A 22,362-nucleotide genomic window follows, 5' to 3' on the forward strand; every position below is an offset into this window, starting at 1 on the left:
CCTCGAGGACACGTGCTCAGCCCCGCAGCTCCTAGTTCGAGGCGGCCCTGCACGCGGCGCGGGGCCCAAGGGCCTCCCGGGAGCGCTCGTCTGCGCGTGCGCGGACCGGGCCGGCCCGCAGCCCCGCCCACGACCACGGCCTCCCACCCCGCCCCGCGGGACTGCTGTGCTGGCGCGGACGCGTCCTCGCGCACGCTTCCGGCCTGGCGCCGCATTGCGCAGACGCAGTCGGCTGCCCGACCAGGCCCCACGGGCTACGGAGCACGCGTGGACTCGAGCGGCGAGCCGGGTGAGCAGCCCGAGCCGGCTCCGCGGGACTCCGCTCGTCCGCGTCTCCCGACACAGCCAGGGTAGAGGCTCTGGTCCACGGGGCTGGGCGGAAGGGGTTGGGAGGGGCTGCCGTCTCGGGTGCTCTCAGGGCGGCCGCCGTGCCGGGCCCGGGCTCGTGGAGCCGAGCTTCAGCGGGTGTCTCAGCGTGTAGAGTAACGGCCGTCTCCAAGGCGTTGGGGGTAGGGTGGGACGGCGTCCGGTGGTGCGGTTCCGGGAGGCGGGGCGGTTGTGGGAGCAGCCGGTGGGGGTGGGCCGTGTGCGTGTGGACACCGGGGGCGCGGGCGGCGTCGGTTCTGTGGAGGGTCATGGGGGAGCCTGCCGGCCACGGCCGCTGAGCCCTTGTCCCCGTAGAGGCCCGGATCCTGGAATACGGACAATTTAGAGATCCACCCTCCGCAGGAATTTTTTTTTTTTTCTTTGTCAGTCATGCAAGTAGTTTTCTTAAGCTGCCCTTCGGAATTATTTGCCATGAAGTTAAAGCCAACTGTTTTGTTTTCATGTTTTTATTTCTCAATAATTAGCTAACAGATTTCAGGTTGCAAATTGAAAGCCATTCTCCATCCGCAAATGCAGCTGTGGAAACATCCTTATGCATTCATATGTGTACATAGGAAAGTATGTGGACTCGCTCAGTTTTCCTTGCCTTTCAGCTCTTCCAGGCAGTGTCGTCATGCAGCTGGAATCAGGAACCAACTGTACCTGCAGTCTCGCAGGAGACGTTGGATTTTAATATTTGCTAAAGTGGTGTTGCTTATTTTTTATCTTAGCACTTGCTGTTGGCAGCTGCCAAGGCGTGTGTGTTGTTTTCCCCCACTCCCACGAGTAATCTGTGGCTCCTTCTCTGGCCAGTGAACATGATGGCAGGACTGGGAGATAATTTAGACTTTCTGCCCTTGACAGAGCTTCCTAAAAGGGAAGGAGAGAAAGCCACCCGCCTTTGCTTTACCTTGAATGAACGCACACTAGGCCATTAGGTAGGGATGCTCCCAGGAGATCCTAAGCGTTGTGAAGTAAGACCATCCTGAGCAAATGCTGATGGCCCCCCATCACCTCCGCTGAACTGGTGTGGTCTCTGGGAGACAGTTGGGCACCCTGGAAATACCTCAGATTTTCCACCGAGGCTCTGAATATGCACAGGCAGCTACTCAGTGTGACCATTTCACATTTATACATGTGCTGCCTTGGAGTGTATGATCCAGTTTTCTGGGGGTGAAAAGTTTCATATTATCTGGGGTCTTTGATCAGAGTAGCTTGAGTGAGTTGAAGAAATTACATTATCTACAAACATTATTTCCAAACCTACAGAAAGGGGTAAAGTTTTTTTTAAATTTTAATACAATTTTTAAGAATTATTTTAGCCTTGAGCGCAGTCTGTGTTTGTCTTTGTTCATGTTTGGCTGTGTCAGGGCTCAGTTGCTGCGTTTGGGATCTTGTGTCATATTTAGCTGCAGCATGGGATGTCTTAACTGCAACATGTGGGATCTAGTTCCCCAACCAAGGATCAGACCTGGGCCCCCTGCATTGGGAGCACGGAGTCTTAGCCACTGGACCACTGGGGAAGTCCCAAAAGGGGGTAATTTTTTGATAGGTATGTTCCTCACTGGAGCATATTAAGTTTACCTAAGATGTGTAAAGCTGTTCAAAGAAAATTGAACTGTCATCATGCTAGACAAATTCAGCTTGACCCAAAGCTGGCACAGTCAGAGATTTCTCCTGGACCTACTGTACTTTCTTCTCCATATTACTTACAGTCATAATTTGTGGTAATTTTCATTTTCTGTCTAAGAAGAGGACAAAGAGAAAAGATAGTCAAGGCTTTCCAAGATTCCTGAGACTTCTAAGCTGTCTTTTACTCTGACAATGAGAGGAGATGGGAGAATGGCAGTATGTTTGTTGGCAGAATAATCACCTTGCTCGGACATTTTTAGGATTCCCTGTCTAGAGTAATAACCTTTAGAGAGATCCTGAAGGAAAAGAAAAGATGATGTGTCTTGTGGGTGTCACTGGAAGCTAGTAAGCATTTGGACAACCTCTCAGAAGGCACTTGGGTACACGTACTTTCATCACGTCCGTACTTCTCCCCACAGTAGAAGCTTGGCCTTCCACTTAGGAAGGATTAATGTATATTTGGCTAACTGAACAAGACAGAATCCTTTCAGTGATAGCACATTTGATTCATTAGAGCTCATCTTTGCAAAAATGTGAAGTTAGAAGGACACCTTTTGGGGAGGAAACCAGCTTGTGACTGAGATGGAGGTGATCTTATCACCTCTCGATCCAGCTCTGCAGGGAGCTCTAGAAGTGGTGCTGGTGGAATGGCAAGCCTGTGAGTCCCCAGAGACTTGACTTTGAAAGGCAGTGTTCGTTGGGATGTGTAAGCGTCAGGTGCCCTGTCATCATTATGTGCATGTCATTCTGAACATAAACTGCCCCAGATGTCATATTCCATGATGAGAGTATCTGAACTCCTTGGTTCAGCCCTGCAGCTTTGCTCTCCTGTTACTGATGACTGTGAACAGTGCCCCTCATCGGAGCACTAAATCCACCCCCTTAGCAGTTCTGCTCCATTTCTCAGCAGCTTCTAGCACAAATGTGGGACCTTTGGACAGCCCTCGCCAGGTGCCCAGTCAGTGGGCAATCTCTTTCCCTCCCAGACTGCAGTCACTTCTTAAAGAACTCGTGTTCCCATGTGTAGCTCTAAAGCAGGTGACTGCCTGGTGTATAGCATCTAGAGCTGTTATTGTGTGGGTGATGCTGGAAAGGTTGCAGTCTTCTCTTTTATCATGTATGCACACATACACATGCCAAAAGTTAAGGCTGTCAACTTTATATTTTAAGAAAAGTTTTTAATTAAGGAATATTGGTAGAGACCAATAAGTAAATTACACTTTTCTTTATTTTGAAGTAAAAGAGCTGAAGCAAGAAATAACTTATTAAGGAAATAACCTGATCATGAAAAGTATTTGTGTGAAGAAATACCATTTAAGTCAGTAGGGAGAGTCAGAGGGTCATGAGCAATACAAGAAGATGTGATTTTGCAAACTTTGTGGAAGAAAACATTTCCTTGTATTTTTCCTACTAAAAAACCCTATCTTATAACAAGTTGGTTACATGAGCGTGCATTTCTGAATCGTTGATTAAAATCATTCGCTTATGATTTGAGTTGTGGGTTTTATAACTCTTTAGCTTCCCTGCCCTCATCTTTCTTTTTTTTTAAGGTGAATTATAAAACTTTAGAGTTTATAAGTACAGTATACTTTAAGTCATTCTTCTGTTAGCTGAGCTCACGTGTTTGGTCTTGGAGGGCCTGGCTTCCCTGCTGTTTGTGATCTTGTGGAGTCTGTACATTAGCGTCAGTGTCTGGCGACTCCTGTCCCTGTGATGTGCACAGATACTGCTTTAACTCCAAACACACTCTGCTTCTGGGCGGCCCTTGGTGGTCTGCGGTTGCTCACTCAGGGATGCCTAGTAGTGACATTAAAATACCCACTAGCTGTCTGATGGTATGTTAAGACTGCTTATCTGTTACAAGGGTGTTGGTTCTTTCAGCAGTTCTTTGGACATACTGTTCACTAAACCCCCTCTGGAAATGTCCTAGCCCCATCCTCAAGCAGGCAGGAACCTGTGTCCCGAGGCCACCTGTGTGGTTTCTTGTTGCATTGCTGCATCGCGGCCCCTGGGGCATGGTGACGTGATCGTCAGATGCAGGCGGTGATCATCTTCTCCACTTTGCTTAGAAGAAACAGGCACTACTCTGCAGAGCAAGTTTTCAGGATTCTTTGGTTACATTTTTTAATCACTTCTCTTTCATGGTGAACAAATGTTTTCTGTTAAGCTACCTGAGAACACAATAAAGAGATAATGCTTGTTTTAAGGGCCGTCCTGTCTATTTTACAAATTTTAAAGTGTGGTCAATATCTCCTCCCTGTACTTTACAAACAAGCCACCCGGAGATGCTTGGTACCCTTGCAAAGCTGATCCCATCCACAGATTCTGTCTGTTTATAGATGTGTATGGAGTCGGTGATGACAAGAAGGGTGACCTGGAAGTAATTCGGTTGCTTCCCAGAAAGCTGATGAGCCAGTCTCGTGGCATGTTTGATGCATGAGTCCCCTGTGTCATGACAGTTTCACCACAGTGTCAGTAAACAACTCATCTGCCTCATTTGAAACTGACTGGGAACAGTCCATGTCGGATGAGACATGTGTTAAGGTTGATTTGATCTGGTTAACAGATTGGACAAAATGATGTCTCTATAAAGAAGAATCACTTTTGACCAGATGCCAGAGGCTGTGATACATGTAGATTTCCTTGGATTTCTTTTGGAAGTCAGCATTTACTTCTCCCACAGTGTTCTTTGGATTGTTTGTGATTTTGTAGATCCATGCCCTTTGAATATCTGTCACATGCAATCTCACGTTGCCTGTTCTTGTCCTTCAGCATTTTCAGTGAGCATCATAATGACAGTAGAAAGCAACTGTCCTGTGGTTTGTTGATTCCTTAATTTTAATGGACCTTTACTAAAAATATTAAGTGTTGGAGCCGTTAAGGATCAACTGATAAATGAGAATTTCATATTTATGTTTCATGTAGAAGTCTTTCCAAATTCTTACTCTGTATCTTGTGGGGAGGGGGAACAAGGCAGGGATTTACCTTTTTTGCAAAAATATTTGAAAACATCTGATAGATTTTATATCCATCGTTTATAAAAAAACTTACTTTTAAAGCATTAAAAATTTTTTTCCTGATTCTGAATCCTGAAATACAAGACCAGAATGAAGCCTCTTTGTACCTTGCAGATCAGTTTGCAGTGTTTGACTCTCAGTCCTGCACAAAAGCTAATAATCTCTCCCTTTATTTTTTCTTCTGGGACAGTGAGCATGGTTCACTTGAAGGTGTACCCCGTCTCTGTTGATACTTGCATTATGTTCATTTATTGTTTTTTTAACTTTGTCCATACTTTTTAGTTCTTTTAGCATATTTAGGACAGTTGAGGCCTTTGCCTAGCAGGTATGCTGTGTGGCCTTTTTCAGACATGGCTTCTCTAGGTTTACATTTTTCTTTTCAGTGGGCCGTACTTTGCTGTCTCTTTGTATGCTTTGTTCAAAGTGCTTTTGTTCATACTTTGTTCATAAAGTATGATTTTGTTCATACTTTGTTCAGAGTATGATTTTGTTCAAAGTGCTGGAAATCAGATTCTCCCCCTTCTCCAAGATTTGTTTTTTCTCTCATTCTGTTGTTATTGCAATTATTTTAGTCTGTTTTTGTGCTAAAGATCAGCCTGAGGAAGCTTAAGGTCTTTCTAAGCCTACACCTTTTCCTGGGCATGCACATGGACCTTCTAAATCCCTCCATGTTTGCGATTGCTGTTTATAACGGTCTGGTTGGTCCTTAAATGTGTGGCCCATGAAGGGGGTGGGGCAGTGGTAGCACATTAAATCCCCTCAGAATTGCTTCTGCTGGGGGTGTGGGGGTGGAGTGCTGCAGCAATGGTGCCTGCCTCTGCCTCCATGATCAGAAGTACCATCAGCAATCAAAATCCAGATTCCCATTATTTGAAGTCTTTATTGCCCACTTTCCTCCCACTGGTTACATACAAGCTTCTCCTAGAGCTGTTGGAGTTGCGTTCTGAGACTCGAGCACATCTGTCTGCCTGGCATCTGTTCTTCTCAGGGCCGGAGGGGCTTACGTCTTCTCCGCAGCTTAGCTCTCAGGTGCACAGGAAAGTCATCTCTGCCCTCATAGGATGTTTTCCCCTTCCGCCCACTGTCTGAGCAGTAAAAACACTGTCCCCATTTTCTCCCTGCCTCCTTGTTCCTGCATGTGACCAGTCTTAGGTGGTCCTTCCCGCTGTGCTGTGACTTGGATTTCTAGAACTGGGAACAGCAAACTTTCCGTGGCATTGACCTTGCTGTGTCTTTGTCCTCACTCAGCTGTGTAAGTTAACCCCTGAGCACAAAACCTTCCTGAGGCAAGTGGGGATAGGAAGCCACTGCTGAGTTAAGGGCCCAAACTGACTGAAATTAACGACATTTTAAGTCTTCTCCTGGGAGTCGAAAACCTTTGAATAGACTAGTAATCCAAAGTAGTTTCATCAGACAGACTGTGTCAGTACAATTATCTCAGTATGGAGACAGTCTTCCCAGATCCTTCTAATAACTTGATACACACTAACCATTCCTTCCCACCTTTAGATCCCACCTTGATGATGTCTACCTTCTGAACAGTCTCACCTCCCTGACCACTTTATTTTGTGCTATGAGATGATAGATCTGTTAATCTGTGTTTTGTCTAAAAGTGATATAGTGATAGCTTGTTCAGTTGTGTCCCGCTCTTTGTGACCCCGTGGACTGCAGCATGCCAGGCTTCCCTGTCCCTCACTGTCCCAGAGTTTGCTCAAATTCATGTCCATTGATTCGGTAATGCCATCCAACCATCTCATCTTCTGTCGTCCCTCAATCTTTTGCAGCATCAGGGTCTTTTCTAATGAGTCAGCCCTTTACATCTGGTGGCCAGAGTATCAGTCCATCTTACATCTGTGAAGGTGACATGTGACAAGTCAGCCAGAGCCAATCCTGCTCCCTGCACACAGCGTTCACCATGCTCATCGTTTCCTGTCACACTTCGTAGTGTTCTTTAATTATTGATCTCTTGTGGTCCCTTTGCTGCCAAGTAGATAGTCATATGAAGGCACTAAACTCGTGGTTGCCACAGATTCCATATTGTCGGTGAGATGCTGCAACGTGAACAGTACTGAAGGTAATTGTTTCTGTTCCTGTTGTGTGCCAAGGCCGATTAGGTGGTTTGTCACTAGAAACTCATCTAATTCAGAACAACTCTATTAAGTAAGTTTTAACATTATCTCCATTTCATAGATGAGAAAATTAAGGCATAGAAGAGTTAAACACTTGCTTAAAGCTATGTAGTTAAGAAGTGGCAAAGCCATGATTTACGCTTAGGTAGTTCGGCTGCAGTTCTTGGCTCTTAATCCAGTATTATATTGTTTTTCTGAATGTCTAAATAATAGCAGAAATGCTTTTTCACAATCAGTATAAAAAATACCAAGTATCTGCTTCAGATAAGAGCTGTTTGTATAAAGGATTAGAACGTCTCTGTCTTGAGATGAGTCTGTGCAAAAATTATAGATCATTTACAGTGAAAAACTCCAAACATTTAAGACTACAGCCTGCAGTAGGAAGTTTGTCGTGATGCACGACCCTATACTCACGTGTATTTTTTGCTAAAACATTTCACAGAGCACTACTGGCTTCTACTATAAGCCATACATGTACTTGGATACATTTTTTTCTGTTTTTAAAAAAGCTTATATTTTCCTATGTTGAATTCATACCTTAATGGAAATCATTGTACAGTGTGAAAAATGCAGGTAGAAAAATAGATGAGTCATGGGATTTATTCTAAGTTCTTTGAAAAAGATTTTTACTTGGGGAAGGCTCAAAGTGTTTAGAAGCCATTTCAGACACTTTTTGGTTACAGAATCAAGTCCATGGGTCTCTGCAGATAATATAATAAACATTTTAAAAATTATGTATTCCTCACTCCCAGTGGTAACCACTGTCTTTAATCTTTAGTTTTTCATTAACTTGCTTTTATCTCCATGTTTCTGAACTTCACTGAAATAGAATTATTGATACTATATGTATTCTGTAACTCTATGATTTAACATATTCTTAAGATTGATTCTTGTTAGGATATATGGCTGTAGGGTTTTTTTTTTCCCCCTGTGGTGAACTTCCACTAGGAGTAACAAGGACTAAATTTCCCCTCCCATCTGATAGAACTGAAAAAAAAAAAAGAAAAACAGGTAAAATATGTGGGGGAAAATGCCTTTGAAGATAACAGGAACCAGGCCACAAAGGTCAGTGGACCCTGAAAAAGGGAAATGAACAGACTGCCTGATGGTTGTTCCATCTTACTGCCTGAGAGAGTTTTTAGGCTGCTATGCAGGGAAGGGAACCCAGGGACCACTCTGAGTCAAGGAAATACTGATAGATTTGGGGGAGGCCTCATGGGAAGCAGGCAGGGCAGAGTGAGAACCAGAGGAGGAGCCCCAGAGAGCTGCGTTACAAGAAACGTTCGTTCAAGCAGAAGGAGAATGACAGGTGACGGCAGTATTAATCAATACAAAATGAAGTGCAATGTAAGTGTTACTGTGTAGGTAAATATAAAAGATTTTTTAACAGTGTGGTGTGTTCAGTTCAGTCACTCGGTCGTGTCTGACTCTGCAACCCCATGGACTGCAGCACTCTAGGCCTCCCTGTCCATCACCAGTTCCTGGAGTTTACTCACACTTATGTCCATCGAGTCGGTGATGCCATCCACCCATCTCATCCTCTGTTGTCCCCTTCTCCTCCCGCCCTCAATCTTTCCCAGCATCAGGGTCTTTTCCAGTGAGTCAGTTCTTTGCATCAGGTGGCCAAAGTATTGGAGTTTCAGCATCAGTCCTTCCAATGAATATTCAGGACTGATTTCCTTTAGGATGGACTGGTTAGATCTCCTTGCAGTCCAAGGGACTCTCAAGAGTCTTCTCCAACACCACAGTTCAAAAGCATCAATTCTTTAGTGCTCAGCTTTCTTTATAGTCCAACTCTCACATCCATGCATGACATGACTATTGGAAAAACTGTAGCCTTGACTAGATGGACCTTTGTTGGCAAAGTAATGTCTCTGCTTTTTAATATGCTGTCTAGGTTGGTTATAACTTTTCTTCCAAGGAACAAGTGTCTTTTAATTTCATGACTGCAGTCACCATCTGCAGTGATTTTGGAGCCCCCCAGAATAAAGTCTATCACTGTTTCCACTGTTTCCCCATCTATTTGCCATGAACTGATGGGACCAGATGCCGTGATCTTAGTTTTCTGAATGTTGAGCTTTAAGCCAACTTTTTCACTCTCCTCTTTCACTTTTATCAAGAGGCTCTTTAGTTCTTTACTGTCTGCCATAAGGGTGGTGTCATCTGCATATCTGAGGTTGTTGATATTTCTCCTAGCAATCTTGATTCCAGCTTGTGCTTCATCCAGCCCAGCGTTTCTCATGATGTACTCTGCATATAAGTTAAATAGGTAGGGTGACAGTACACAGCCTTGACGAACTCTTTTCCTATTTGGAAACACTTTGTTGTTCCATGTCCAGTTCTAACTGTTGCTTCTTGACCCACATACAGATTTCTTAGGAGGCAGGTCAGTTGGTCTGGTATTCCCATCTCTTGAAGAATTTTCCACAGTTTGTTGTGATCCACACAGTCAAAGGCTTTGGCATAGTCAATAAAGCAGAAGTAGATGTTTTTCTAGAACTCTCTTGCTTTTTCAGTGATCCAACAGATGTTGGCAATTTGATCTCTGGTTCCTCTGCCTTTTCTAAATCCAGCTTAAACATCTGGAAGTTCACTGTTCATGTACTGTTGAAGCCTGGCTTGGAGAATTTGGAGCATTCCTTTGCTAGCATGTGAGATGAGTGCAATTGTGTGGTAGTTTGAGCATTCTTTGGCATTGCCTTTCTTTGGGATTGGAATGAAAACTGACCTTTTCCAGTCCTGTGGCTGCTGCTGAGTGTTCCAAATTTGCTGGCATACTGAGTGCAGCACTTTCACAGCATCATCTTTTAGGATTTGAAATAGCTCAGCTGGAATTCCATCACCTCCACTAGCTTTGTTCATAGTGATGCTTCCTAAGGCCCACCTGACTTCACATTCCAGGATGTCTGGCTCTAGGTGAGTGATCACACCATCGTGATTATCTGGGTCATGAAGATCTTTTTTGTACAGTTCTTCTGTGTATTCTTGTCACCTCTTCTTAATGTCTTCTGCTTCTGTTGGGTCCATACCGTTTCTGTCCTTTATTTTGCCCATCTTTGCATGAAAACTTCCTTGGTATCTCTGATTTTCTTGAAGACATCTCTAGTCTTTCCCATTCTGTTATTTTCCTCTATTTCTTTGCATTGATCACTGAGGAAGGCTTTTTTTTTAATCTCTCCTTGCTATTCTTTGGAACTCTGCATTCAAATGGGTTTATCTTTCCTTTTGTCCTTTGTCTTTCACTTCTCTTTTCACAGCTATTTGTAAGGCCTCCTCAGACAACCATTTTGCCTTTTTACATTTCTTTTCCTTGGGATGGTCTTGATCACTGCCTCCTGTACAGTGTCACAAACCTTCATCCATATTTCTTCAGGCACTCACTGTCTATCAGATCTAATCCCGTGAATCTATTTGTCACTTGCACTGTATAATCGTAAGGGATTTGATTTAGGTCATACCTGAATGGTCTAGTGGTTTTCCCTGCTTTCTTCAATTTAAGTCTGAATTTGGCAATAAGGAGTTCATGATCTGAGCCACAGTCAGCTCCCTGTCTTGTTTTTGCTGACTGTTTAGAGCTTCTCCATCTTTGGTTGCAAAGAATATAATCAATCTGATTTCAGTGTTGACCATCTGGTGATGTCCATGTGTAGAGTCTTCTCTTGTGTTGTTGGAAGAGGGTGTTTGCTATGACCAGTGCATTCTCTTGGCAAAACTCTGTTAGCCTTTGCCCTGCTTCATTACTTGAAGGCCAAATTTGCCTGTAATGTGTTTATTTTATATCAAATATAAAAATAAGATGTTGGACAATAGTAACACAAAGGCTTGGAGGAAAGAAATGGAAGTTATATACAAATTGTAAGGTTTTTGTATAGCACAGGAAGTGGTGTAATGTTATTTGAATGTGTGCCATGATAGATATCCTGTAAACCTGTAATCCTTAAAGTAACAGTTACAGGTGGCAAGCCCGCAAAGGAGAAGAGGAAATGTTTTCATTGTGATATAGTGTCCTACTGTAGGAATATACAGCAGTATATTATGTAACGTCCAGGGAGTGGACACTTCAGTAGTTTTAGTTGTGGCCAGTACACATTCCCACTTTGAACATATCTCCATGTCTATCTGTGTAAATCACAGGAGTTTCATATAGTTATATGATACAGAATTACTGAGTTTGAAGCAGAGGTAAGGTAATATTGTTATCCAAAATGTTTTCATCAGTTTACATTTCAGCAGCAAAGTAGGCAGTTTCTATTATTCTACACTGCCCCCCCCCCCAAAAACATTCGGTGTTACCTGTCTTTTCCATTGTAGTCAGTCTGGTAGGTATATAGTTATATCTCATTGTGATGGTAATTTGCATCCTCTCTCATCCCTTTTAATTTTCCTATCTCTTCCTCTACCCCTCCTTTACCAATCCTTCACTTATCCCATCATAACACCTAGGAGCCTTAGGTCACCTTGACAATGACATTCACACATAAAAAGCTCTGATTCAGAGAGTCTACTGTGAATTATCTGCATGTGACCACTGGGGTACCAGGAGAAAGCAAAACATCTTTACAGATTTCATTCTGCAAGGAGTCATAAAAATGTGAAAAATTTTATTGTAGAATCTGTATATATGGAGAGGGAAAGCATGCATTTATTTTTTCAGCTGTAGTTCAGGGGAAAATCTCTGCAGACGTATGTATGCATGTGTTTGGCTGCGCCAGGCCTTTGTTAATGGCACGTGGCATCTTATTCCCTGACCAGGGGTAGAACCGGGCCTTACACTGGGAGTGTGGGCTTGGGCACTGAACCACCTGGGAGGTTCCCGGTCTCAGAAATTTTAAATACCTGTTTTCCTTATACAACTCACTTCCAGTTTGGATCACTGCTGTGAGTTAATTTTTTTTAATTGTTTGATGGAAAGGAAAAACACACTCACATCACTTAGACTCATTCCCCACAGGTGTGAGATGAGTGACTCCGAAGACGAGGGCCCCCCCCAGCTTTCTTCCTACGCCCTCGCAGCTCTGCAGGAATTTTATGCTGAGCAGCAGCAGCACCACTCTGACCTCCGTGGTGACGACAAGTATAACATCGGGATAATAGAAGAGAACTGGGTAAGTGAACAAGCTCCGCGTCCTTCAGGACGTGTTGGCAGTGTGGAGCGTGTTCTGTAGCTAGTCCACTCTTGGTCTTTACCCCACCTAACAGCCCAGTTTGTCTCACTTGTCACTAGGAAGCTGATAGCCTGTTCAGTAGCTAAGACACTGGGAGTGCAGATTCTCCTCATTCTGACCCGGGCTGCTTGGTGGTCAGAGGAGGGGACATTTCAGATAGGGGAAGAGCGTATCACCGTGTCCAACACAGACTGTACTTCTTTCTCGTAGACAGGTTCCTTCTGTCAGTTTTTACTGGAGCCCAGCATTCCTTGTGGGAAGGGATCATTGTAGTAATGGGGCAACTGTAGTAATGGGGGTGTTAAACATGTAGTGAAAAATTGATGAAAGGGGTTTTTAAAGAAGATATTAATAGTTCCTGGTGCACAGTATGTATTTTAATTGTATTTCTATGGGCCAAATAAAAATAGGAATTTTTAAAAGTGAGTTGAGGAAAGCTAACCTAAACTGTAACATAGAAATCTACCTTTTTTGAAGCATAGTTAGAGATAGATGAGGCTTGAAATTTCTTTGACTACCTTGATCATCGATCTGCCTCTCTTCATCACTTTGCATCTGGGAGGTGTGTGTGTGCAGTCTTTTACATTTTGTGTCAAGTTTAGATCTCTTTAAGTTATAAAGTTTATATTATTTTATATAAAATTCATCATCTCTTTGAAACTGTGACAGAAATGTTTCTTTATATTTACTCTGAATGTTCCACCTACTCAGATGCCTCTAGTTTTCCTTGGTCACGTTTTTGTCTTTAGCTTGATGCTTTGAATAATAAATATTAGAAACCTGAAGTCCACCTTAAGGTAATCTTTTTGTCTTTTCCTTTTGCTTATTTAAATACTGTGTACTTTCTTTCTGATTCTGAAAGTAATCTATGGTTGGTGTAGAAGATAGGTAAAAACATGAATTAAAAAAACAAGTCATAATTTCACTACCTGAATTAACTAATTGTATATTTTTGGCACTTGTTTTGGTTTGTTTACAAAAATGAAGAAATCTCCCAGGAAGTTTGAAAGAATACATTATAAAACTAGAGGGCAAGTCCAGGAGGCATGTGTGAAACTTCTGGATGTAGGTGACTAAGAAGATCCTAGGACCTTCTGGAGAAAAGCATGTCACCTCCAGTGTCTCAGGACAGGTCACGTTGCACTTCTCAATAGCTTTATTAGAAATTAGGAAAAAAGTGAAGCACTGCCTTCAGTGTTTAGAGTGAAAATTTCATTCAGTCTAGGACTCTATGCCCAGCTGAGTTACCAATGAAATGTGAGGATAAAATCTTTTTTTTTTTTCCCTTTATTTATTTATTTATTTTTGTGGGTTTTGTCATACACTGATATGAATCAGCCATAGATTTACACGTATTCCCCATCCCAATACCCCTCCCCCCTCCCTCTCCACCCGATTCCTCTGGGTCTTCCCGGTGCACCAGGCCCGAGCACTTGTCTCATGCATCCCACCTGGGCTGGTGACCTGTTTCACCATAGATAATATACATGCTGTTCTCTCGAAACATCCCACCCTCACCTTCTCCCACAGAGTTCAAAAGTCTGTTCTGTACTTCTGTGTCTCTTTTTCTGTTTTGCATATAGGGTTGTCGTTACCATCTTTCTAAATTCCATATATATGTGTTAGTATGCTGTAATGTTCTTTATCTTTCTGGCTTACTTCACTCTGTATAATGGGCTCCAGTTTCATCCATCTCATTAGAACTGGTTCAAATGAATTCTTTTTAACGGCTGAGTAATATTCCATGGTGTATATGTACCACAGCTTCTTTATCCATTCGTCTGCTGGTGGGCATCTAGGTTGCTTCCATGTCCTGGCTATTATAAACAGTGCTGCGATGAACACTGGGGTGCATGTGTCTCTTTCAGATCTGGTTTCCTCAGTGTGTATGCCCAGAAGTGGGATTGCTGGGTCATATGGCAGTTCTATTTCCAGTTTTTTAAGGAATCTCCACACTGTTTTCCATAGCGGCTGTACTAGTTTGCATTCCCACCAACAGTGTAAGAGGGTTCCCTTTTCTCCACACCCTCTCCAGCATTTATTGCTTGTAGACTTTTGGATAGCAGCCATCCTGACTGGCGTGTAATGGTACCTCATTGTGGTTTTGATTTGCATTTCTCTGATAATGAGTGATGTTGAGCATCTTTTCATGTGTTGAGGATAAAATCTTAAATGTATTAGACATGGTAAGTCTCACAACATTAACTTCCCATGCACCACTTTTCAGGAGCTACAGGATGATGTTGGGAGAATTAGGGATAGTTTCGGAGAACCCAAGCAAGTGCAACAGTGGTTTGTTTATTAACTCTAGAACAATAGGAGATGCCATACCAGAAGGAAGCACAGAATATACTGCATGGCCCAGCAGTGACACTGGCTGTTGATAGAGTTTATATTGGTAAGTGGATATGAATTAAAAGGACAAGTGTATGCCAGGTCTAATATAATTCACTCGTTCCTGTCACAGCAGCTGAGCCAGTTCTGGTACAGCCCGGAGACAGCCCTGCGCCTTGCTGAGGACGCCATAGCAGCTGCCGGGGAGGGCGGCAGGTGAGATACCAGGTTTGCTTCTCTTTTGCCTTTTAATCTAAAGTAATACTTTAAATGTCCTTCCTGGATGAGAGATGGTTCATAAGAAGGTTCAACTGTAATCTACAAAACCTGTGGTTGATGATTTGAAGACCACAAGGAAGTAAGAATGGTTTCCTGTCACATCTAGGGGCACACTCAAAATGCTGTTCCGTATAAGTCATCTTAATCTGTTTCTTATTTTAACATTTTTCTAACCTGTTTATTCCCCTAGAATTGCTTTAAAAGAAAAAAAATCTTAATGTTTGATCTTCCTAAAATTTTAAGAATTACAGGTTTTGTTAGTTTGGTTTTTATTTCTATCAGAACTTTGTGTGCATATAAAGTCAAATGGACCTGAAAGACTTGTTGAAAAAAGTAATCCATTGTTAATTTTCCCCTTGTCCCCCCCTTGCCTTTCAGCTCTTCTACATCTTTAAGGCTGTTTATGTTGGCACTTGTTCATTTGTCACTCACAGACATCTCACCTTAAGAGACTAAGGATTTAGCTCCTTCATCCTCCACTGCACACGTGCTTACTGTCCATGCTCCCAGTAGTTCTACCCATTTTTTTTTTATGGTTGGACTTGTTGGTAATATTTTGTTGAGGCTTTTGCTTCTACATACTTCCCTGGTGGCTCGGCTGGTAAAGAATCCGCCTGCAATTCGGGAGACCTGGGTTTGATCCCTGAGCTGGGAAGATCCCCTGTAGAAGGGAAAGGCTACCCACTCCAGTACTCTGGCCTGGAGATCCCCATGGAGAAGTCCATGGGGTCACAAAGAGTTGGCCATGACTCAGCAATTTTCATGAGTGATAATTAATTTGAAATTTCCTTTTTTATTCCCTTGGTTTGGGTTTCATATTAGTAGCTTCATAAAATGACCTGAGAAGTGTTACTTTATTTGTTTTCTGGAAGTGATTGTGTAGAATTGGTGTTAGTTATATCCTATCTTGGTTAAATAGGGTTTATACATCCATATCACTAATCCTCAAATTCTCCCCAGTGGCGTAAATGTCTTAATCAACGAACTCACACATATTTCAACTCCTTGAAAAAATACCCGCCCCCCGCCCCCGACTTTGCCATCTCTTCTGCCTGGACTGGTTGATGTCCAGCTCTGTTCTTGGTGTTTCCCTCCACCATCTACCAAGTGTCCTCTTATCTCTCTCATTTTGATCTTCCTGTATCTAGTATCCCAGTCCTTAGTTCACAGCTTTATCCTGGTTGGGTACATCCTTCAACACTTTTCACTAGAGGGAAAATTTTAAAACCTGTCTGAAAATATTTTTATTCTACCCATTCTCTTGATGTGTTAGTTATTGAGAAATACAGTGCCGTTCTGATTTCTTATGCGAAACCTGTTTTTCCCGTCCCTGGCCCCTGCTGGCTTAGGGTTTTCTCCTGATCCCCAGTGTTCTGTGTGTCCTGGTATGGTGCTTTCATCTGTTGAACGGGGTGGAAGCCTTTCTGGTCTCATAACTCGGGTCCTCCAGTTTGGGAAAATTGTCTTTTTTTTTTCTATTCTCTTTACCTGATTCATTTTTCTTTCTGTCCTTTTCACATATTTTGTCTTACCTGACCTTCTGGGAAAATTCCTCAACTTTATTTTTGAAAATTTCCACTGAGTTTGCCATTTCTGCTGTCACGTACTTTATCACCTGTAATTTCTTAGGTCTCTGGATATTTATCATGGTATCTTGTTCATCCTTCTGAGGATATCACATTACAGGATTTCTTCTCTTCGAAGTCTGACTCCAGCATGCCTCTTGTGTTTTATTAATATTTTGGCTCTAGTACATGCTGACTCTTCTGAGTTGCCTGTTGACCCTCTGCTGTGTGCTCCTAGTTGAGGTGGGCATGCTAAGGCTGGAAGCTCTGACACTTGGGCAGGCTTTCTCTTTGGTGTTTGCAGTTGGCTGCTGTGGATCAGCTGTTTTCCCGGGAATGCCTGGTCAGTATATCCAGGCTTTTTCTTGTGGGCTGGTAAAAGCCCCAGAAAGAGCGAACTTCCGTCCTGGGAATCACGCATCTCGTTGACCTCATTCCAGGAGGCACATAGGTCAGGGGTCCCAACATCTGGTGGGTTTAATGTGATCCTTGCCATTCCACACGGCCCTTCACCACTAGCTGTGCCCCCACCCCCATCCGGAGAACATCCTTCCCGTTTTCTCCCACAGTGTGGCGGCTTGGCACAGAGATGAGAATCCTGGGAAGTTTCCTCTTCGATAGACCTTCCAAAAACAGTCCCCCTGCCGCCCCTTCACCCCTACTTCTTGAGTTACCTGATTTTCAGCTTCCTGAGCTGCAGGTGCTTTGGTGTCGGCGAGGCCCTCTCTCAGCTTTCCTGGCTGCCAGTTTGGGACTTGGCTCCCTTGGGCCTGCAGAGTCAGAAACCACCCAGCCCACACCCTTGCCTGTCAGCTTCCTGAGTGTGTTTCCTTTGTCTTCCCTCATTGTCTTGCTATTGGAGGTTTCTTTCTCATGATTTATTTGCTTTGAAGAAGCAAATCTAAATGAATGTGTTCCCTCTGCATCTTTATCTGAAAGTCCTAAGGCTTTCTTTTTCTTTATATATTAAATATATGAATATCATAAAATAACTTGAAAATATTTAGTTTGAGGCTTAAAAGTATTTGAAATAAATGTTAAAAGAGACCAACAGGAAAATAATAGGTAAATTCAGGTCATGGGCTGCGTAACTCTTGTACCTAATGTTTCACATTTTTACTATGAAAAGTACATTTCATACTTAAAAATTATGAGTTGTAGATCTGTAAACACCACACTCCTCCCAAAATTCACTGCTGTTATTAGTTTGTAGTGTTGTTTTAAGAAAATCTGAATGCACGCCATACTTTTTTAGTGAAGTGGTTATTCGCTGCTATAACACTATCACAAAGCTCGTTCATGAGCTGCGTCTCTCTGTCCCAGAATAGCGTGTGTGAGCGCCCCCAGCGTCTACCAGAAGCTGAGAGAGCGGCACAGAGACGATGTCTCCGTCTGCATCTTTGAGTACGACCGCAGGTTTGCCGTATACGGAGAGGACTTTGTCTACTATGACTACAAGAGCCCTGTGGACTTACCTGAGAGGATCGCCACACACAGCTTTGACATTGTCGTAGCAGATCCCCCCTATCTCTCGGAGGAATGTCTTAGGAAAATGTCGGAAACCATCAAGCTCCTGACCCGGGGCAAGATCCTGCTGTGCACAGGTGGGTGCTGGCTGACCACACACCCTGTGACCTCATTCCACTTAACTCCCTGCACCCTGGGGCTGAGGTGATGCTGCCTCTCGGGGCCTGTTGAGAATTCTGTGGCACAATGCCCAGGAAGTGGGGTGTGGCATGGGGTGAGGGCACCAGGAGTGCTATCTGTACTCAGCAGTGTCAGTTCTAGTAACATGTCTGACTCAGCCTCTCCAGCTGATAAAAGAAATTTGCAACCTCTGGGGTTAAACTGGATGTCAGAGGTTACAGAGTGAGACATTAGGTTCAGTTTACCAGAACAGAAGACATTCTCACTGGTGAGGGGAATTATCCTGGTGTGTCAAAACGAAAACATGAACTGTAGGTCCCCTTACTTCCAGGCCTGTAGCCCCTTGCTCCCCATGGTGTAGTGGGTCCTAAGGAGGGGCTGGAAGGAGAAGAGCATTCATCAGCCAGAGGCTGGTACGAATGTATCAGTATGAGTTTGCACAACGAATGTATCAGTATGAGTTTGCACAATTCGATATTATTGAGAAAGGGGCCTCTGAGTCCAAGTTGGAAAAGTTTTTAGTAAAATTATCTTTTGTTACTTTGTAGAATATAAGCAATTTTTAAAGTTTCTAAGTATCTCAGCTTTGTAGAGGTAGAAAAAAGTAGGAACTTGGCAAAAATGTTGGAGGAAGTAAAAGGATAGAAAGCAGTGACCTTCCCCCTATTGCTGAGTGGAACTGTCAGCTCACTGCTCCTCGCCCCAGCCAGCGTGGCGCTGAGGCTTGTCTGGTGGTTCTCTTCAGGTGCTGTCATGGAGGAGGCGGCAGCAAAACTGCTTGGAGTGAAGATGTGCAAGTTTATTCCAGAACACACTCGCACCCTGGGAAACGAGTTTCGATGTTTTGTGAATTACGACTCTGAGCTGGACCGTGATCTGTCAGTGCAGCTCCCAGGGCAGGAAGGACCCAAGTGACATTTCCCCTCTGAAAAACTACCACCTCACCAGTCCTCATTTTCGAGATTAAAGACATCATGATTTCCTTAGGATGTCCCTGGAGCTCAGGGTGCTTTTGCCGACGTGAGTCTGTGGAATTATATCTGGAAGAACTTTTAGACCCCATCTAGTCTGCTGTCCTCACTTAACACAGGTAAAGAGCAGTACGTAGTGACCAGCCAAGACCTCAGCCCCTGGCTCTAACAGCCAAGGGATTTGTAGTTGAGGACACAGTTTGTGTTCAGAAGAGGGAGGGCACGTGCTCAGTAAATATTTGTTAAATGAATTCCATTCAGAGAAAAAGTGCAAATAAAGGTTACCTTTCTGGATCTTGGCAAGGAAAGTCAATTCTTCCATTGGGAATGTGCTGCCTTTAACAGCTAAGGTGAGCTAAACTGATGAACACAGTTAATGGAACTGCAGTATTTTCCACATGCAATCCATTTACTCTTTGTTCAGTGCTCTGATGTTTGCACTATTTATATTTGCAGAGTGGCTGGAAAATGTTACACAATAGTAGCGATGATTGAAATAATTACCCAAGGTTTGAAAGGCAGTTTTTCTTTTTGTGTAGTTCTTTGTCTTTGACCTGAACCCTTCTGAAAGGTTCAGATATACCACCACTAGTCTTATGTTGTTATTTCCAGAGGTTGAGCAGGGAAGTAACATTTGCCCCAAGCTGTATAGAACTACCCACAGCTATCAGTTTCAGTTCTGAATTTTTATTTGGAAAATATGAATTTTGCTCAGCAATGTTTTTCATGTACAACCTCTGTCAATATATAATACAAACTGGAAGTTCTCAGTAAAGCTTCCATTCAGATCAAACCAAGGCTGATTTTAAGTGGGGAAGAGAGCACATAAACAGGCTGACTTCACAGCTGCTCTTAAAAACTTCAACCATAAAATTAAGATAAGACCTTAATAAACATCATTTCCTCTAAGAACTAGTTGAGCCTATCAAAGTGGAGTCCAGAGAGAAAACCACAGCCAGCATGCCCTTCACCTACCTACAGGTGTTACATAAATCGAGTTAAGAAGGTCTCACATTTACAGATAGTTCTGGTCTTTAGCTGCAGTGCTAGAAGAGGCTCCACTCTTGGCGTTCTGGAAACTGTTAAGTCTGCGCACTTAATAGCTCCTGAAGCCCTTAAAACTAGCCATATACCTGGGAATTGGCACAGATCTCACATACCACGTGCTGACCTCACTGCCTCTTGTCCATAAACTGGCCCCTGACTTTGAAAAGTAAAAAACTTTCTCCCTGTATAAACCTGTGGCGATTTATATCCTCATGAATAAAGTGAGACTGGGGTGAGCTGAGCTGCCCATTGGGAGGGCAGGTCCTGTCCAGCCGTGTCCACTGGTGACCAACTGAAGCAAGAGTCAGCCTACCTGAACTTCTAAAAATTCCGGCTGAGGAAGTGAAAACAATGTTTATAAAATGTTTACAGATCAGGTAAAAACAATATACTTGCTCAAAAGGGCAAGTATGAAAATATTTTGTTCCTGCCCCTATTGAGAAAATAGCTGAATAAACGGTTTACTCTACTTTTTAAAAAAGACTGCAAGCATCCGTCTGTCCTCTGAGACTCACCCCTCCCTTGGTCCTGGGGGTGAGGCGGGCCACCCCGCTCAGTCCCCATCACCTTCCGGCCGCCCTGTGTGCCTGCTCAAGAGGAAATCCGGGGCGGCCCACCACGCGGTCCAGTCCGGTCTGGTCCAGTCCACCGCTGGGCACGTTTCCTCGGGCCTGGGGTCCCGGGTGGGCGGTCAGGGCCGGGCCGACTTGTCCAGGCTGGAGTTGGCGGCATCTACATCCTTCTCCGGCCCGGGCACGCAGGTGCAGCCCACGGGCACGGTGACGTACTCCTCGACGTAGACAGCGCGACCACCCGCGCAGCCTGGGGTCCGGCGCAGGACCACCGCGGGCACGAGCACTGGGGCGCTGCGCAGGCGCACATCCTCCTCCCCATGTGGCCCGGTCAGGCAGCCCCGGCACAGGCAGTAGGCCTCGGGCAGGTACCGCGGGAAGCGGCCGGGGTCGTAGGAGATCCTGCGGGGAGAGGGCGGCGCTGGGGCCTGGGCCATGCTCCCTGAACCGCGCCCAGAGTCTACTGCACACCCCGAAAAGGGAGATGCCCCTTCTCAGCCCGGAGCCTGCAGCTCCTCCAAGGGTCCTGTGGCCTCCCACCCCGAGCCGCCAGACCCGTTCAGGAGGCCCAGACCCAGGTCCTTCTGTCCATCAAGGTCCACGCACCCCCTGTCTGCGGGAAGGGGCTTAGTGACACAGGGAGGGGGGGTGGGCAGGCCGGGACCTGGAAAGGGAAGGAGACCCTGACCACTCCATGACCTAAACCTGACCACTCCATGTTCCTCCAAGTCACCCTACTTTCTGGTCAGACGCCAAAATCCAAGCGTCAGCGCCCACAATGGGCCCGCAGCTGCGGGCGGACTCTGACCCCACCACCCTGAAACCAGGAGGTCACTGGTGGGGGCCGGCACTCCTCCCTAACATCCCCCACGTCACAAGGTTGCCATGACCCCAGACTCTCATCGCTGTTCATCTGCCCTCTTCTAGAGCCGAGCCCTTGTGACCCTGAAGTCTCAAGAGTCACAGCTGTGACCGCTGACCTCATGGGGGACACACTATGCCAGTCACGCCTGGGAAGGCCCTAGAATGCTAGCCCCACGGGAGCACAGGACAGAAATAAACCAAAGGAGATCAGCCCAAGGGGACCTCTGTGGACTGGTCTTCCCTGGCCTGCAGTGCCTGGGACTGCTGGGCAGCAGCTGAATTAAGAAGTGTCCAACTAAGAAGGATCTTCACACAACCAGTTATGGAAGCACAGATGTGGGAAGGCACGTGATGAGTGATAGGGTGGGGAGGCAGAACCTGACCAGCTGTCAGCGTTGGAGGAAGGAGACCGTGTCAGCCAGGCTAACTGCCCACAGCCGGGGGGCAGCCATGGCCCCTGACTTGAAGGAAGGCCCATGGCTCGCTTCCTCCTTTAGGTCCAGCATCTTTAGACACTGATTGAGCAGATGACAGAGCAGGAAGACCCGGAAATGGCATCTTGGCAGCAAGTCCACCTGATAACGCTGCGTACAAGCCACTTATACAGCAGGAAAGAACTAGGACGGTCTGTGTGGGGTGATCTGTGGCTCCAAGGAAGGAGGGGGTGCTTAAACTCAGGGGCCACGCACCTGCCCCCAAGCACCCCAGTGCCCAGAGGGACATGTCCGAGTCCTTGGCCACCACGTGGATGTGGGGATAAGGTCAGGAAAGGTC

The 22,362-nt window shown here is 44.8% G+C and overlaps 2 protein-coding genes across 14 annotated transcripts in view; one reads left to right on the forward strand and one right to left on the reverse strand.

Annotated features, from left to right (window-relative positions):
• The first annotated feature begins 141 nt into the window (after window positions 1–141).
• Window positions 142–19,399, forward strand: EEF1AKMT1 (EEF1A lysine methyltransferase 1). Of its 4 annotated transcripts, none has more exons than XM_043891731.1 (5): window positions 142–289; window positions 12,096–12,249; window positions 14,777–14,859; window positions 17,811–18,091; window positions 18,880–19,399. In XM_043891731.1, the coding sequence occupies exons 2-5, from the start codon at window positions 12,103–12,105 to the stop codon at window positions 19,047–19,049; spliced, it is 681 nt and encodes a 226-aa protein (XP_043747666.1). In that variant the 5' UTR covers window positions 142–289; window positions 12,096–12,102; the 3' UTR covers window positions 19,050–19,399. The 4 variants fall into 4 exon arrangements, with proteins under 4 accessions (XP_043747666.1, XP_043747668.1, XP_043747665.1 ...); XM_043891733.1 differs by having other exon boundaries at window positions 196–350; window positions 14,780–14,859; XM_043891730.1 differs by having other exon boundaries at window positions 199–350.
• Window positions 19,400–19,776: 377 nt separating this feature from the next.
• IL17D (interleukin 17D) overlaps window positions 19,777–22,362 on the reverse strand; it is a 35,176-nt gene continuing 32,590 nt past the window's right edge. For all 10 annotated transcript variants that reach the window (XM_043891725.1, XM_043891724.1, XM_043891727.1 and 7 more), the window contains one exon: window positions 19,777–21,126. In XM_043891725.1, the coding sequence (XP_043747660.1) occupies window positions 20,716–21,126 (411 nt within the window). In that variant the 3' untranslated portion in view covers window positions 19,777–20,715. The remainder of the gene's footprint in view (window positions 21,127–22,362) is intronic.

This window comes from Cervus elaphus, chromosome 30, assembly GCF_910594005.1.
Source record: "Cervus elaphus chromosome 30, mCerEla1.1, whole genome shotgun sequence".
Taxonomy (NCBI): Eukaryota; Metazoa; Chordata; class Mammalia; order Artiodactyla; family Cervidae; genus Cervus; species Cervus elaphus.

Excerpts from the sequence above, each read along its gene's own strand:
- EEF1AKMT1 (XM_043891731.1), top strand. The coding sequence starts at position 12,103 with ATGAGTGACTCCGAAGACGAGGGCCCCCCCCAGCTTTCTTCCTACGCC. Across the intron at positions 14,860-17,810 it reads GCTGCCGGGGAGGGCGGCAG|AATAGCGTGTGTGAGCGCCC; the intron begins GTGAGATACCAG and ends TCTCTGTCCCAG. Across the intron at positions 18,092-18,879 it reads CAAGATCCTGCTGTGCACAG|GTGCTGTCATGGAGGAGGCG; the intron begins GTGGGTGCTGGC and ends GGTTCTCTTCAG.